This window comes from Chamaea fasciata, unplaced genomic scaffold (genome assembly GCF_029207755.1).
Source record: "Chamaea fasciata isolate MVZ Bird 193981 ecotype frontalis unplaced genomic scaffold, bChaFas1.0.hap1 SCAF_1, whole genome shotgun sequence".
In the NCBI taxonomy this organism is placed as follows: domain Eukaryota; kingdom Metazoa; phylum Chordata; class Aves; order Passeriformes; family Sylviidae; genus Chamaea; species Chamaea fasciata.
The window spans coordinates 139,871,322-139,887,233 of record NW_027094086.1 but is presented as its reverse complement, the minus strand read 5'-3'; the positions used below and the strand labels follow the sequence as shown (position 1 = coordinate 139,887,233).

The 15,912-nt window shown below is 37.9% G+C and overlaps 1 protein-coding gene across 15 annotated transcripts in view; it reads left to right on the top strand.

The window, feature by feature from the left end:
- The window catches only part of PARD3 (par-3 family cell polarity regulator), a 445,231-nt gene that overhangs the window by 251,651 nt on the left and 177,668 nt on the right, over window positions 1-15,912 (top strand). For 11 of the 15 annotated variants that reach the window (XM_066200148.1, XM_066200138.1, XM_066200129.1 and 8 more), the window contains 3 exons: window positions 732-871; window positions 2,372-2,500; window positions 6,340-6,378. In XM_066200148.1, the coding sequence (XP_066056245.1) occupies window positions 732-871; window positions 2,372-2,500; window positions 6,340-6,378 (308 nt within the window). The remainder of the gene's footprint in view (window positions 1-731; window positions 872-2,371; window positions 2,501-6,339; window positions 6,379-15,912) is intronic. The other 4 variants (XM_066200202.1, XM_066200211.1, XM_066200121.1 and 1 more) reach the window with 1 other exon arrangement.

Genomic DNA, 15,912 nt, shown 5'->3' with positions numbered 1-15,912 from the left:
CTGGATTTCTCCAGGTCATTTTAAGTGCCTCTGTTTTGTTTCAGTCTGTCTTGGCCAAGTGTAGTCAGTCACCTGGATGTACAGAAGGGCCTCAGAAGTGGCAGCCTGGGTTTGCTCCCCGCCTGCATGACAGACAGTGGGGTGGAACCCAGCGAGAGCTGAGGTGAAGCCCGGGGAAAGAGGACCTGTTGACTGACAGAGGTCCCCAGAACAGGAGAAATGAGACCACTGAGCTCCAATACTGTCACCTGCCAGTGTCCACAAGTGAGACACGCTGCCAGGGTCCACAAGTGAGCTGACAGAGCCCCGTGCCCAGCAGCATCGGCTGACTGGTGCCGATGAAAGAGCTGCAAAAGAGAAAGAAGGGATCATTGGTGAGATCCAGATTGACAAGGGGGAAGACAGTGATAGGATATCAGATATGCTTTGTTCTGATTCCTTGTCACTCAGCTCATCTGAAATAGAAAGTTGGAAGTATGGCAATGACTTGGAAGTCATCAGAACAGCGAGTTGCAGGGAGTGCCTGCTGAACCACCTGTGCCCAGACTCAGTGCTTCAGCTACAGCTTTCTTGTAGATCTTTTGCATTCTTTTTTTGTCATGAAGTAATTCTTGCATTTTATATGTATTTTCATGGATTGTATCAGTGAGGTATACATACGTTCTGCTTGGTAAAAATAATATGCAATATAAAATGTGCATTTAAACTAATAATGTACACTCTTTATGCAGGTACAGAAGGCTTGGGATTTAGCATTACTTCAAGAGATGTCCCAATTGGTGGCTCTGCTCCAATTTATGTGAAAAACATCCTTCCGAGAGGTGCAGCTATTCAAGATGGGAGATTAAAAGCTGGAGACCGATTAATTGAGGTGAGGAAATATTACATGTTCCTTGTCTGTGTTTTGGCATGAGCCCATACACTATATCACTTCCAGAGCCTTATAGTACTTTACGTTACAGGAGAATTTTTCCCTCTTTTTCCTTTTTTTGGCTTTTTTTTTTGTAAGAGGTGAAGTCACTGGGCATTTTCAGTACATAACTGTTTGAAGAGCTGGACCCAGATGTACTGCAGAAAACATAAGTTTACATGTCCCTATGTGAATATAGTATCATAGTCATAGTTTCTGTTTAGGAATATATTGAAGCAAAGTGATTGTTACCTAGTAAGTAGAATTAAATCAGCATGGAGTGACAGACCAGAAATTATTAACGATGTTGCCAAGGATGGGAGGCAGTACCCTGAAAAGGTTTAGTAAATTAACTGAAAGGGACATAAGAGGAAGGGAGTCCTACAGAGAATCAAGGCCACTTCCCTTCTGAAGTAAGGATATCCTCAAGGGAACTAAATTTCTCTTAGATAGGTGCACCGCAGAGATCTTTCTGCAAACCTAGCTGGAGTGATAGAAGATGTTACCACCCACAGGTCTTCATTACTGTCCCTAAGCCAAATGACACCGGAGGTGCAGCTGAGTCTGTAACTGCCTCTCAGTGCTCTAACTTCACTTTACTGCAAAATAGGCCGAGTCAGCTTGAATTGTTGCTGGAGGATAGCCCCTAAAATTACTGTAATTCAAGGTAACGCAGATGACTTGGGTAGAAGGGGACTGAGGAGCATGTAAGACGACAGCTATGGCATCTTAACTCTGTGAGCTGTGCTCTCTTACGAGGGGAAGGAAAAAAATGGTTTTCTGACTTCTGAGCACCATGCTCCCTTGCTTAAAACTGCTAGTTCATTTGCCTTCATTTCCAAAATGTTTCTGAGCAGGCAAGCCTGAGATTATTCAATCTTTCTCTGGCTTCTCCCTTACTGAAGTTAGCTCATACAGTGGGAAATCCTGCATGTATTCCATACCTGCCTATCCAGATCAGTGGCATGTGGAGGCAAAAGGATTGGACTACTGAACAGAGGCAGGAGTAGCAAGCCCAAGGTTATACAAGGAAAGAATTACTTTCTACTTTTGTCAAAATTTGTTGTGCTAAATATATTTGGAAGCTATGTATAACATCAAGACACGTGGAAACAGGACCAGTTTGGGATCAGACATTGATTTTGCTGAAAGATATTTACGCAGATGTTCTTGTAAGAAATACTGGTAAATGGGATTAGTTGGCTTTAGAGTGTAGTGGACTATACTGTTGCTGCTGAAAAGGAGGAAAGTGTAAATGTCTGCCTTGTTATTTGTATGGGAAGGATGACCATTTAATTAGTTCTATTAAATAAAATCTGTAGTGTGAACTAATAAGCTGATTACTCCAGTGAGAGTTTTTTAATACTGTCCCATATGGTTCACATGACTTTTTGCTATAAGTGTCTGCTGGTTTCCCTGCTTTTGGAGTCTTACTGATGCCTAGCATTTCCTTTATTACAGGTAAATGGAGTTGATTTAACAGGCAAAACTCAAGAAGAAGTTGTGTCCTTGCTGCGAAGTACCAAGATGGGAGGAACCGTTGCCCTTTTGATTTTTCGACAGGAAGAAACATTCCATCCAAGGGAACTGGTGCGTAAAATAGAGAGCAGCTAAGAGATTTAGATGAATATGGGCAAATGATTTGATCTTGTCTCCTGTTAGTAAACGTGCATGGCCAGCACTGAATATAAGAAAAAGAGCTATTTTGCTTTATTTAGAACATTTTACATGTGTGTTTTTTATTTTCTTCAAGATCTGATGTTGGAATTAAGTATTTGTTGATAATGTATAAGTGAGAGCTTTATTTTGAGTGAAAATGTTTATTATAGGAGAAGCTATTGCATAGACTTTATTTGGATGCATGCAGACAAGTAGATTATTTTGTATCTTTCATAAGGACAAATCTATGTTTGAAAGCCTGCCATTTGTCCCACTACCTGCTCACTACTATGTTCTCAAACATATAATATTATGCCAAAAATAGGATATGTAAATACCTTTCTATCAAAAAGTGGAAAATATAAGAAGTAGTAGCCTTTTTTGAATATAAATGCAATCTCTGGAATGGAAACCCTGCAGTTATTAATTTAGCAGGGCAATTCAGAAGATGTTTCTAAGGAATTTACATTAAATAGGAAAAAATTATGTTTCATACTATACCTGATCCACTTGCATAATGTATATTGATATTTCTCTGATAATTATTCAAGATAACTTCTGTTATGAAAAGGTAGACTCTGAATGGTGGCAGTTTTACTTTGTTCTGCACTCAATTAAACTGCTGAAGTTATTTATTATTTGTATTATTGTAGCTATATACAGCTCTAAAATAACTTACTTGGCTGCATTATTGTGAGAAGATAGACAAATATAAGTGTGATGAATTAATAACTTCATTTTTCTATTGGATTTGTATTATTTTGAATGGAAATAAAATGAATTTTTGTTTGGCCATTTCAAGATATTAAACATTAGCCTTTTACTTTTCAAAACTACTATTAAACCTAGGAAGTCAAAGTGGCAGGGAAGTTTGCAAATGAACCAACTTTTACTTTAAAATTCTTGGAACATGCCTTCAAGTGCTGAAGTAAAAGCTGTCATAAAGTGAAGAGAAATAAAAAAAATTGAAATCCTATTACACTTTGCCTTATCACTGTAACAGTGAAAGCAATCTGTCTATAAGTTCCTGTGGTATAATTTTCATGGCATTGCTATCTTTCATAAAGGTGAATGAAAATGCTTTTTGAGATTTCTAAATAAACTTAGAAAATGTCTTAATTTTGTGTATATTATTTCTGTGGTAAAATGAGGAAGTTTTAATGCATAATTTGACATGAGATTTTGTTTAAATAATTGGAAACAAATAAATGGTATAATTAGTACCGAGATTTAATAGCAACACATTATCTAGGTTTAAAATAGCAGCAAGTTGGCCCCTTTGAAGGAGATCAAGCTCAGCAGCCTCTGTGCTGTGGCTCAGGGAATTCTCTCTCAACTACTTTGGCAAAGTCCAGTGTAGGGAGGCCAGACCTTGCTGTGGCTGTGTCAGGTAGCAGGTGGGCTTTGCACTGTGTAGTGAGATCAGATCTGAACTGGTGTGTTTTTCCGGAGCTCCAGTTGAACAAATGGTACTGTGAGGATCTGACAGTACGTGTGTGTGATGATCCTCTGTTGCATAAGGCTTTGTTTGTTTGCATTCTGACATGAAGAAGTATTAGGTATGCACTGCTGACTGTTGTCAAAGAGCAGGAGCAGAATTGCTGGGGAAGGTGTTGAACTAAAAGTCATCATAAAGACTGTTCTTTCTTCTCTGGTAAGAAATAATCGTTAAAAATATATAAAGTAAGTCTTTTCAACCAGCTCCTGTCACTGATTTTTACTGGCTTTTTGAAAAAAATCAAATAGAAAAACCAACTAAACAAACAAAAGAGCCAAGAAAAAAAGAAAGAAAATGAATATTGAAGTAGGGAGGAGAATGACCTGAAATCAAGTCCATTCATCTTCTTCACATGCAGACCTTCTCTGGCCACTTAGGAACAATTTGTGTTTGCATCCTTCCCCTATTTCTCTCATATTTTCTACATTTGTGTGCTTTAAAATATTAACTGAATGCGATGTGTCTCGGAAACCGTATGTAGAAAATCATGTTATTTGATTTTATCCTTCTTATTAAGGGCAGAACTTGCTGTTGCTTACTGAGAACACCCAATATTAAAACCATTTCATATTTGCCAATGTTTGTATAGATAGTAATCCCAATAAAAAAAGTGTTTAGGTTTTATGTTTTATGTTTTGGGTTATGGCTTGTTGAATGACTTTTGAAAAAAATTAAACATCTTTGAGTTTCTTTTTAAGTAAAATGAAAATATTAAATTTCTGGAAAGTTAAGGAGTTTCACATTGCTGTTGTTATCTGTAAGGGGCTTATGAAAATGTGTAATTGTAGCTAAAACTTAGGGGATTGTTAAATTGAGCCCACTAAGTTTGGTGTGGGATCTCTGAAGCTTGTGTGGATCAGGTCAGGCGTGTGTGTGTGTGATGATTCAGTACAGCAGAGCATGATAAAAGTGATGAAACTGTGGAAGCAGGGAGTAAAACCAAGCTGGCAGAAGTAAGATTTTCTAATTAGTAAGATCTGGAAGGATGACCATGTTTCTCCAGAACACTGGGCATTTTATTCCTTCCACAGTTACCTAATGCCAGATAGGTAATGTTTTAGGGCTTGTCCACAGTGATGTGAGCTAGAGACACATTATCTTTTAAAAGCCTTCCCTCCCTGTCCCCTCTTTTCACAAAAGGGCTGAGGATTACTCTGGTTACCTCACCTAAATTGTGAAGCATTTGTTTAGAGCTCACACTGACTGTGGGAATACTCTAAAGGATTGACTTAGGTTATTTAGGTTTTGAGCTATAGTCTCAGTACTGGCTGGCAGCATTAGTCTCTAGTACCCTAAGAATTAATATGCCCATTGGTACATGGGGGACCTTTACATTTTCCTTGTAGTTGTCTTCATTGTTTTTCTTACTGGTTGTTGGCTTCAGGCTGTAGCTTACTGGATGTTTGCATTACTGCTTTGTAATGTGCTTTATCATTGCATGTGCTTTATCATTGGATTCTCCTGCAAAACCTAAAGCAAAAATGGCCAGTAAACCCTAGCATTTCATAAGGGCCCAGCAGACTGGAAAGAAATAGCTGGTTAGCCCAAAAGTGATCAGCCAGCCAGCACCAAGGTGTCTCCTGAGTTCTCCTGAGATGGGTTTTAATATAGGTGGGTGTAGGCTTGGAAGAGCCATAGTTCCTCATGTGTTTCCAGAATTGGTTGTGGGATGCATTTTCCAGTGATGTGTGTTTGCCTTATGTGTCCTGAGGCACAGGTGAGGAATGCAAAGTACAGGAGGGTCCCATCTCTGGTGTGCTGAATGCATCCCCCTGTCCTGGGGTATGCAGAGTTGCAGTTCTAGTTCATCCAAACATGCTCAAAAGGGCAATCCCTTGCTAAAATGAGAGTGGATTTTTTAAAAAAATAGTTACTAGTTTAAAATATTTTGAAGGATTCATCTGGACTACTGAGGTCATTCTCTGAAAACTTTAAAGTAGAAGGGAAAAGCCAGGGGGGAACTTCCCTGAATGAGAACATTCCACCAGCCAGAAAATGGTGCAAACAGCTGTGGTTCTTCCTTAGCCAGCCAGTCACCACCCTCATAGCCAGGTAGAGTCAGGTGCATGTACCATAAGGGCCCTGGAATTATTTCTGTTCACTTCTCATGTAGTGGTTGTTTAGACAAATTTCAGTCAGAGGTGTGATGAACACCCTTCATTTTTTATTACCACTTCACATCAGAATTAGAGCTCTCTGTTTATCCCCTTGCTGTTAGATAGTATATGTCGTATGTAGTTGTGTTCTTATTTATTTTTTTTACTTCCTTTAGAATGCAGAACAAAGCCAGTCACAAATTCCAAAGGAAACGGTAAGAGCTTTGTCTTTTCCATACTGGAAGACTCCCAAATGTTATGAAATTGATATGGCACTTCTCCATCAGTTTTACAGATCCTTCTTTCACCTTATATACTGTAGATGGCTCTCTGTAGCTTCACATTTTAAATGCATTTTTTAATAGAATTTCAAATACTGATTGAAAATTATACACAGTTCTCTTACTACGTACGTTCAACTGCTATTTGAAATTACGTCTCTTATATACAGCCAAAGGCCTAAAGTTAAATGGTAAAAGTAGACTTTAGCTTGGGTTACATATTGAAGCTAGTTGTTTAAATCATGATTATATGACAGAAATCTGAGATACAAACACAGAAATTAGTCAACTAGGATTTAAGTCTTATTTGTATACTCATAGTAAACCATTGTTAGTAATTTTTAAGAAACTATATGAAAGTAGTAGCAAGTTTACCCTGTTCAGGGCTGCAACAGGTCTGTATGGGATATTCCAGTGAGGCACTAGACTGGGGTTGTGTAATGTTACTATATCTCACTTTACTCAGTGGAACATGATCACTCCAATATACAATATACTAATATATCTAAAAAGTTTATCTAAAATAAAAAGTGTATTTTATGAAATGCTAACAGAGAATATAACAATCATGTATCACCCAAAAGATATACTGGATCTTTGTTGAAAACACCAAGAACCTTCATTCCGTTAGGTACCTATTTAAAAATTAAATAATAAAATGGATTGTGGAGAAATTGAGAAGATTCATGTTTGGACTTGAAATGTGTTAGGCTGCTGAAAAACAAAAAGAGCTTGTCTAGATAATTCAGAATGTCTTACCAGCAATGGCAAGATGGTGTCTGGAATAGAGAGAAAGTCAGGACTAGATAAAGATATGTAAGAGCCAACTCTGTAAGGTAATCAAGGGTCTGTTGGTTGATGCTATCAATTTTTCAGGCCAGTGGAATGTAACTGCAAAAATTTGGGTTAAATGTTAGCAATATGCACTTCTATCCTTCAGGCTTTTAGTGTCCATCTCCCTCTGAAAGTCCTCTACTGAAGGGCTCTGCAGAACTGTGGGTGTATCATTGTTTCAGAGGTGCCTTGCGGTATCTCTTCACTGCATCTCATTAGAGGATGTATGTTTTTATCTTGATAGTTTCATACCACATACTGCTGATATGTAAGGAGATCAAAGATCAAAGCCCAGGATAGTATTTCTGTCTGTAATTAAATACCAATGAGAATAATTTGTGGGTGCAGCCTTGTAAAAGTATCCTGGTTTTAGGAGTTGAAATTCCAACCCGAAACCTCATTAAGATAAAGCAGATTGCCTACAAGGTGTTTATAGAAATCAGTTGCTCATCTGATGCAAAGTTAATGTTTTGTAGCAAATTCTGTGGTGAAAACCCTTTCTTGGCATTCTTGGAACCAGCACCCTAACTTCATCTAAGGAAAGAGCAAAATAAAATAGGTATCTCCCATTTGTTCTCTTTAGATGTAAGGTAAAAAATGCTTGTGAATCAGGGGATTATGCAGGAGAGACAGGGAGTGTATGAGTAGCTAGGAATTTCTGGAAAAAAAAAACAACAACCAAACAAAAACCAGCTGGAAAGGCATAGCAAGCCTTGAAAATATGGAAGTGAATTGGAAAACATATGAAGACTGAGTAACAAACAAATGGTTCCTGAGAGAGTGAAGCTAGAAACCTGATAAATGCAAAAAAATTTGCCTAATGTCATTATGTGTTGGGATTTTTTGTTATTTATTTAAAGGCTCGGAACAACAGTGATTGATAGTAGGGACACTAGGTCTCTTTGTATGTACTGACTCCAGTATGTGAATAAAAAAAGGGACTAAATGTCAAAGGTTTTGGTGGGTATTTGTAATGCACAATGCTTTTGCACTTATGTCCCTTGTTCCAATCTACTTAGCTTTGGAAAAGTGTGATACTTCAATTTTTCAGAACTTAATTTTCCTGAGCTGCACATTAATAATACAGTCACACTTTCTTTATTATTATTTTCAAAAGTATTTCTTTTTGCTTTCCTTTATTCTCCTTGGTTCTGCCTCAATACCTATATATTTCTTCTCTTTCTACTTTTCAGGTCTTTGAGAGTTCTAATCTTGCAATTTCTATTTCTGTGCCTGCTCTGATCTTTGTGCTGTTAGTAGAGAGGTTTTAGTCTCCAAGTGTCAAGAACTTGATAGCAGAAAGCAAAGCAAAAAAAAAAAACCAAACCACCAGCAAACTAACAAAAGAGCATGATGGAGGCAGTGAAGCTACAGAAATGAGAGAGGTGGAATGCAAGTCTGTTTTCCATTTAAAGGCAAAATGGTTGTGGGGTTTTTTGTTGTTATCTTTGTTATGTCTTTGTGGAGAAATGGAAGGAAAATGCACCTTTGAAATTAAAAGAGAAAAGAAATGAGAAAAAATCCCTTGAAAGTAGAAGGCCTGAAATAAAATCGCAAAATTTTATTAAGCCTAACTTAACATTCTTTACTCAGGGGTTACCTTCATGTAACTGTTACTTTGAAATGGTTTGCTTGAATACTGTGGCACTTGGATGCAGTAGTTAGTCATCGTAGAGGTAGTAAAAGAAAACCTTGAAGGTAATTTTTTCCTAATTTGTGGCCTGAAATCCTTGACAGAGTTATTCCTTACAACCCATATAAGAAAGCATATGAATTCAGGTTTTTTATGCACCATCACAGAATACAGATTCTCAATCTTAAACTTCCATATGAGAAGATTTTGTAATTTGATAGGCTCACACAATTTAAGCTCTGCTCTCCAGTTTTGCATAAGAAATGCAAATTGCTGATGCAGCTTCAGCTTCTATCCAGTAACTGTGTCCTGGTGAAAGCAGGACTGGTGTTTTTACCTCCTGCTTTGCTTATGAACAGAGCCATTGCTGTTTCCTCATGAGACAAGGAAATCTCCTGTATCTTGGTTGAAAGCTTGTTTAACCCAGACACGAGTTTGTGCCATTTGTATAGCTGATGACAGCATGGAACAGATGCACCTATTGCTAAACAGGGTGATTATTTGGAATGTAGGAGATTGACCATAATATGAAAAAGCTAGTAATTTATCATTATTATATTTCTGTTTCTAAGCATAATTATCTTAATCCTGTTACAGTGCATTGAAATGAACAGTTAATTATGCTATGCAAAACATCTGCCAATTAATTTTTCCTCATACTCTTTGAAGGTTGATAGTGTTTCAGTAATATTTTGCTTTTACAATTGTCATTCACTGTTTGTTTTCTGAATTCAGAACCAGCAAGTTAACTTTCATGCAAGCATAATGCTTAAAAATAATAATTATCATATGAGTAGGTATTTTTTAAGGAGTGTTGTCTATTGATAAGAAGAGATTCAGAATCAGAATTAGAATTCAGGTTTTCATTTCATGACTGTTGCACTCAGCAGCATGGAAAAGCTTCAGTTTTCTGTTCTCATTTGTTTTTCTGTCAACTTGCTGTAAGTGAGCAGAATGTTATGAATTTCAGTGAGTGTAGGATTCGTAACAGTGACAAAACAAGAGTGGTTGGTGTGTTGGAACAATAAATGATTAGCAGCACCAATAGAAATTGCAAATGGGATTGCTTTTTATTTGCTTCTGAACTCAAATATTTGATATTTCAGTTATTATCTAAATTTTGTTTTGATCACTTGTGTTTTTTCAGATCCAATTGCCGTTCATGCCGTGTTCTTCTGCGTATTATTCTGAGTAAATTAGGTAGCTACCATTTTTATGCAAGAATTCATTGCCTGCAGGAAAGGGGTGATACTGGTCAGAGACATTTTGTAAGAACTAATAGTTACTTTTGTACACTTTTTGTTCATAAGTTTTCATATTGTGAGTATGAGAGGCAAATACTAGCAAATGCCTAGAAATACATGATTTGTATTGATTATTGGATAGAAAATTCTTGTGGAAAAGAAGCACAGTCAGTGTTGAGTTTTAGGAGGATGTATTCTGAGTGCATGTGTGTTGTCTTTTGCTCCAAAGCTGTTTGTATTATTTCAAGATTCCTAGTCACTCAGGATGTATCCATAGATATTTTTTAGAAGCTGTAGTAAGTTCCCACCACTTCCTATTTAGCAGCTATATAGAACTTCAGCTTGGTGATCCAAATGTCTAAACATTGAGCCAAGATCATAGATGGACTAATGTCAGACTGTATCACCAGCAGTGCTGTTATCAATAGATACAGAATGATTTTATTGAAAGAGGATATGTCTGACTGATGATTAAGCTGATGCTGTTATTTCCTCTGTGGTGCTTAGGAGTGCTGCAGGTATTTTTATACCTTTTTTATCTTCTAATGGTGTGAGGCACAAGGGTGATTACAATGTTTTAAAAGCATTTTTAGTGCAATTTTGAGTGGTTTCAGCTAATAATTTTAATAAAGTTTTGACAAAAGAAACAGATCACTGCCCATATGAAAGAAATAGGTAGTGATTGTGTGATTTCTGCAAGGTACTGTTGTGGTTTCAACCTTTTACCATAGGAGATACTCTAGTATTGAATAGCATGATCTGGGACATTTATGACTCGAGATAAGACATTAATTCCTAGTGAATAATTAATACAGCAGTGAAGTGGCTGTGATCATGAATGCTTTTTCACCAATCTGAATTTCCTGCAACATTCAGTGATAAGCCACATAAACTTCTGCATAATGCAGTGCTTAGAACTGACCCTCAGGCTCAGTTTTGACTGTTAGCAGCCAGTGATTTACCTGGGACGTGGTGTAGCACATTTAAACTGGCTTTGTGCAGCACCATAGGGCAGCTGTGGCTGCTTTCTGAACACTAGCAATTGAAGATGCTTGCTGAAAAATTCCCAGTTCATGGGAATTCCCAGTCCCTCCACTGTGACAGGGTTGTGTTAGTGCCACCATTGCAGACTCATCCGGAAGCCACACCCGTGTGTACAGACTTGTTGATTTGGTGCAAACCTTGTTTTACTGCATCATTGCCTTTAGACTCTTGGTGTTGATTCTCCCTTGATATTAAATGCAGGGAAAATAGTGAGATGAAATGGTTTGCTGTGGTTGCCTGAAAGCTGGCAGCAGAAGTAGGAGTGAGGCACAGATCCCTCTGAGGTGCTCCATACTGGCATTACTTCATGGGGAATGTGTTACTTGTCGTGGATTTCTACAAAGGCATTATTTCTCTTTCAACTTGTTTTTTCTGTCTGTCTTTTGCAGACACTACCTCTCTCTTTAGTCTTTCAGGTCTTGTAAATCCTATAGGCCAGTGAGAAAAGTATAAGGAGTTTTAGGGAGCTCTGTCATTAGTGTGTTGGGCATTGAAGTTTTTCTTGAAGAAGGGAGAGTGCAGAGAGCTGTACCTTTATAGGCTTCTTTGCCAGAACAGACACCTGCTGTGTAGGTAATCCCTTGGTTTTCACTTCTCTAGGATAAGCAAAGAGTAAAGAAACGGGGTTAGCATTACAATCACATGTTTTTGTTTCAGAACATACAGTAGGAACACGAAGTTTGAATATGAGCAGCAGTTTTGAACAGAGTATGTTGGCCTGAATCAAGTACAGTCATTGTGGTACCTGCAACAGACTAGTCCCTGTGGGAGCTTCTGAGATTAAGAACCAAGCGAATGTAATTTTAATAGTCTGATCAATATTTGAAATATAGAATCTCGTTTGATTAAACCAGTTTCTATGACAGCCCATATCAGAGTGTTGGCATTAGGGAGTGTAATGTAAGTATAGACAAGCAATGGACTTCTTCTGGAGAGAAGTAACAAACACGTGAATGTATTTAAACATGGGCTTTTGCCGACCTTTGATATCCATTCTAAATGAAAATCACATGCTAGAATTTTTGGGCTTTGGAAAAGCATTTAATTTTTTCCTAAATCATATCATATCATAATCCATCCAAACCTTTAAACTGAAGTTATTTTTGAATGTGGAACATCTTTTTTGATATTAAATTAAATCCTTAAAATGTACATAACAGGAAATGCGGTGGGGCTGTTTTGCAGTACTTTCATGAGCTAGCATTTTTGCCTGTAAATACTTACCAAAGTTAATCCACATCTAATACACAAGAAACTCTTCCTTGATAGGATTAAGATTAAAGCAGAGCACATTTCCCATAAAATCTCAGAATTTAGATCTAGTTTTTGATATTTAGCAGCTGCTGTTTGATTTGAATGAATGCAATCTTTGCCAGATGTGCCATATTAACTTTGCTAATATGAATAATGAGTCTCTGTATATGAGAAAATAAGATTCATTTGTGTTTATCTAACATATGATAGATATTAAAATTCTTAGTCTAGGGAAAGATAGAAAAAGAAAGCAAGCGTAAGAATTCTGGTTATTTAGTTGGCTTAAGCCCATTTATAACTATTTTATAACCAGGTAAGTAGACACTGTAGGTCCTCAAAACCTACAATGCAACACAACTGTTGGATTAGGAAAAAACCCCAAAGATAAATGGCCTTGTAGTTCAGGAGAAAACTGGGTTGGAGTGTGCATGCCACAACTGGATCAGTAGACAGTATTTCCTCTGGGTTGCTCTAGTTATTTTTTCTGGTGTGTGTATATATGTACACATATAAGGGTGTGTAATTGTACATGTATACACATGTGCATTCAAGAACTCTGTAACAAAGTTTTCATGTACATGCGTTCATTTATATAACTTGGAAGTACAGGTTACCCTTCAAGAGTGGAGATGCAGAGCTTTATGGATTGCTCTGTGAAAGCCAACGGGAGCACATTTTTGTATACATAGTAACAAAGTAATGTGCAGACAAGTTTCGGTGACTGAATAACTGCTGAGAAGGCAGCAGGTCTGTGCTTGCAAGAAAATGAACTTCACTGGAGAGAATGCTGCCAGATTTGTAGCAGCAGCGAGTCGCTTAGGAAACCTGTCCTAACTTGACTGAAAATTGCTTCCCCCGTTAGGTGGGAGGAAGGTATTCTTTGCTGTTCAGTTTCTGTTTTCACTCGTCTCATGCTGCTTGCTCACCAGCTGAACCCTGATGAGGTCCTGCAAAGTGAAGAAGTCCCAGGCAATAGTGTGTAAAACAAGAACCCCCAGCCGGTCCCGCTCTGCTCCCCTCTGGTGCAGCCTCAACTTGGAAATTGTGTGAAGTGTTGGGCACTGCAGGATAAGAAAGCTCTGAAGCTATTAGAGAGTGTCCAAAGGAGAGCAACGAGAATGGTGAAGGGCCTTGAGGGGAAGCCTTGTGAGGAGCGGCTGGGGTCACTTGGTCTGTTCAGCCTGGAGGAGACTGAGGGGAGACCTCAGTGTGATCTTCCAACATCCTCCTGAGGGGAAGAGGAGGGGCAGGCACTGATCTCTTCTCTGTGGCAATCTGTGACAGGACCCAAGGGAATGGCCTCAAGTTGTGTCAGGGGAGGTTTAGGTTGAATATTAGGAAAAGATTCTTCACCCAGAGAATGGTTGAGCACTGGAATAGGCTCCCCAGGGAAGTGGTCACAGCACCGAGCCGGACAGAGTTCCAGAAGCGTTTGGACAGTGTTGTGAGGCACAGGGTGTGACACTTGGGGTGTCCTGTACAGGGCCAGGAGTTCGACTTGATGATCTTTGAGGATCCCTTCCAACGCAACATATTTTGTAGTTCTGTGATAAAAGGATAAAGAGGAGATGCTGTTACCAGTATGATGAGAAAACTAATGGCACTCTAACTGCCGAAGTCTTTTTAAATGTTGTTTATAAAATTAAATTAGATTTTATGATCAGATCAGAACTTATGTAGAAGATAATGTTATGTAGAAGAGAAAAACAATTCCCCCCCATTTATCTCATGGCTTTTTAAAATCTCTGTATATATCAAAACACTGCCATAAGTCTGCTCTAGTCAGGAAGTTTTTCTTTAAATTTACAATATATTTATGTTGTATTTAAAAAGTGAAAAACTTACCTCAAATGTAGTTTAACATAAATTGATGCTAAGTATGATTTTGAAGCCAAAAAAGTCACCTACATATTTTATCACCAATTGAATTTTTATTACAAATTACGTACTTGAGCAGCTTCCTTCATCCAACTGAAGTTATTTCAGATGACCTTTTCCTCGGCAGCCTCTGTCTGAACAGAATACTGTTCTGCTGTTAATTGTTTTGGACATGGTGTGTGAAAAATCTTCAGGGAGTTGAATTCTGTTGTTCAGCATTCACAGTACATAATTTTGCTTGCATGTTTACTGCTGGCCTGTCAAAATATATGACGGAATAAATTTCTCCTACAGATCAACTAATCATGAAAATAGTGTTGAGGTGTTTGATTGACATAGTGAAGCTGTTAATTTAGAGAGTATCAAGATCAAATGGAACCTACTGCAATTAAGAAGTGACTGTGTTCTCAGCTGAAAATTGTTAATGCTGCATTTTAGATTTTTTATGCTGTCTCATGGACATATTAGGGGATTTCTGTGATTTGTTACATTTAAATACTTAACGATCAACACAATTTCAGTGGAAATTTTACTCTTTTATAATAGCTGTTTATATATTGATTGGGAAGAGTTGCTGTACATGTTATGTTTCTGTACTCTAGAGGGCTTTGGAAAACAAAGGATTAAGTCATTATGAGATTTTGCTGGGGTTTTTTGTTTTGTTTTTGTGTTTACAACTTTGGTTCAAAATATTATGGTAGCAGGCTAAAAATATTTCTGCTCATTTCTCTGTGAATGGCTTTTTAATGACATGCTTAGAGGTTCCTTGTTACTATATGGGCCTGTTCCAAGGTTTGTGTTATCAAGTTATGTTCAATAGATGATACTCAGTAAGACCTTCTTTGATACCGTGGTGTGGCACAAATGTTAAATATGTTGCTTTCATATCCATAGCCCTTGAAAGTGAATAGTTCAGTTTTTATCGAAAACTACCTTTTCCACATTTGTTCCATTTGTTCTACTTTTTTTTTTTTTAACTTTACATTCAATATAATGTAGTATTGACAGGTGTCACACAGACTCTAGAGGGCAAAAGGCTTCTTATGTACCTAAAATTCCAGACAGTTATGGTGGTAAAGCAAGTGTGCTAGGGTGGGAAAAACTGTAGATATCCTATAAAGTCCCTAAAGAAACTTACCCATAGCCTAGTAATGGTAATTTTCTTCCTTGGGTGAGTTAAGCAATTTTCTCATGCCTTCAGTATTTCTGATCCAGTGCTGAGGCTGCTGTTTTTTTATTTTTTCATGAGCATGATCTGCTCACTCATGTACAGCTGCTACAAAGTAGTTTGTTCCAGGTTTTGGCCTCACGTTTCACCTGCACACTCAGGTGTCTGTAGCCTGATGTTATTTCCTTATTCAAGATTGCAGGAAACAAGCAAGCATAAGCCTCACATTAAAACCAGTGCTGAACTGATAATGCAGCTCTTTGGTCTCGCTGAAGAGAAGTAGGATAGAGGCCATTAGCCAAGTCTTTGGGGATGCTTGTGAGATGCTCAGTCCAATTGACCCTTTGTCATATAGAAATGCACCTGGCAGGCTGTGCAAGGAAATGGTTTTGTTCTCTGCCCTGGAAGGGCTT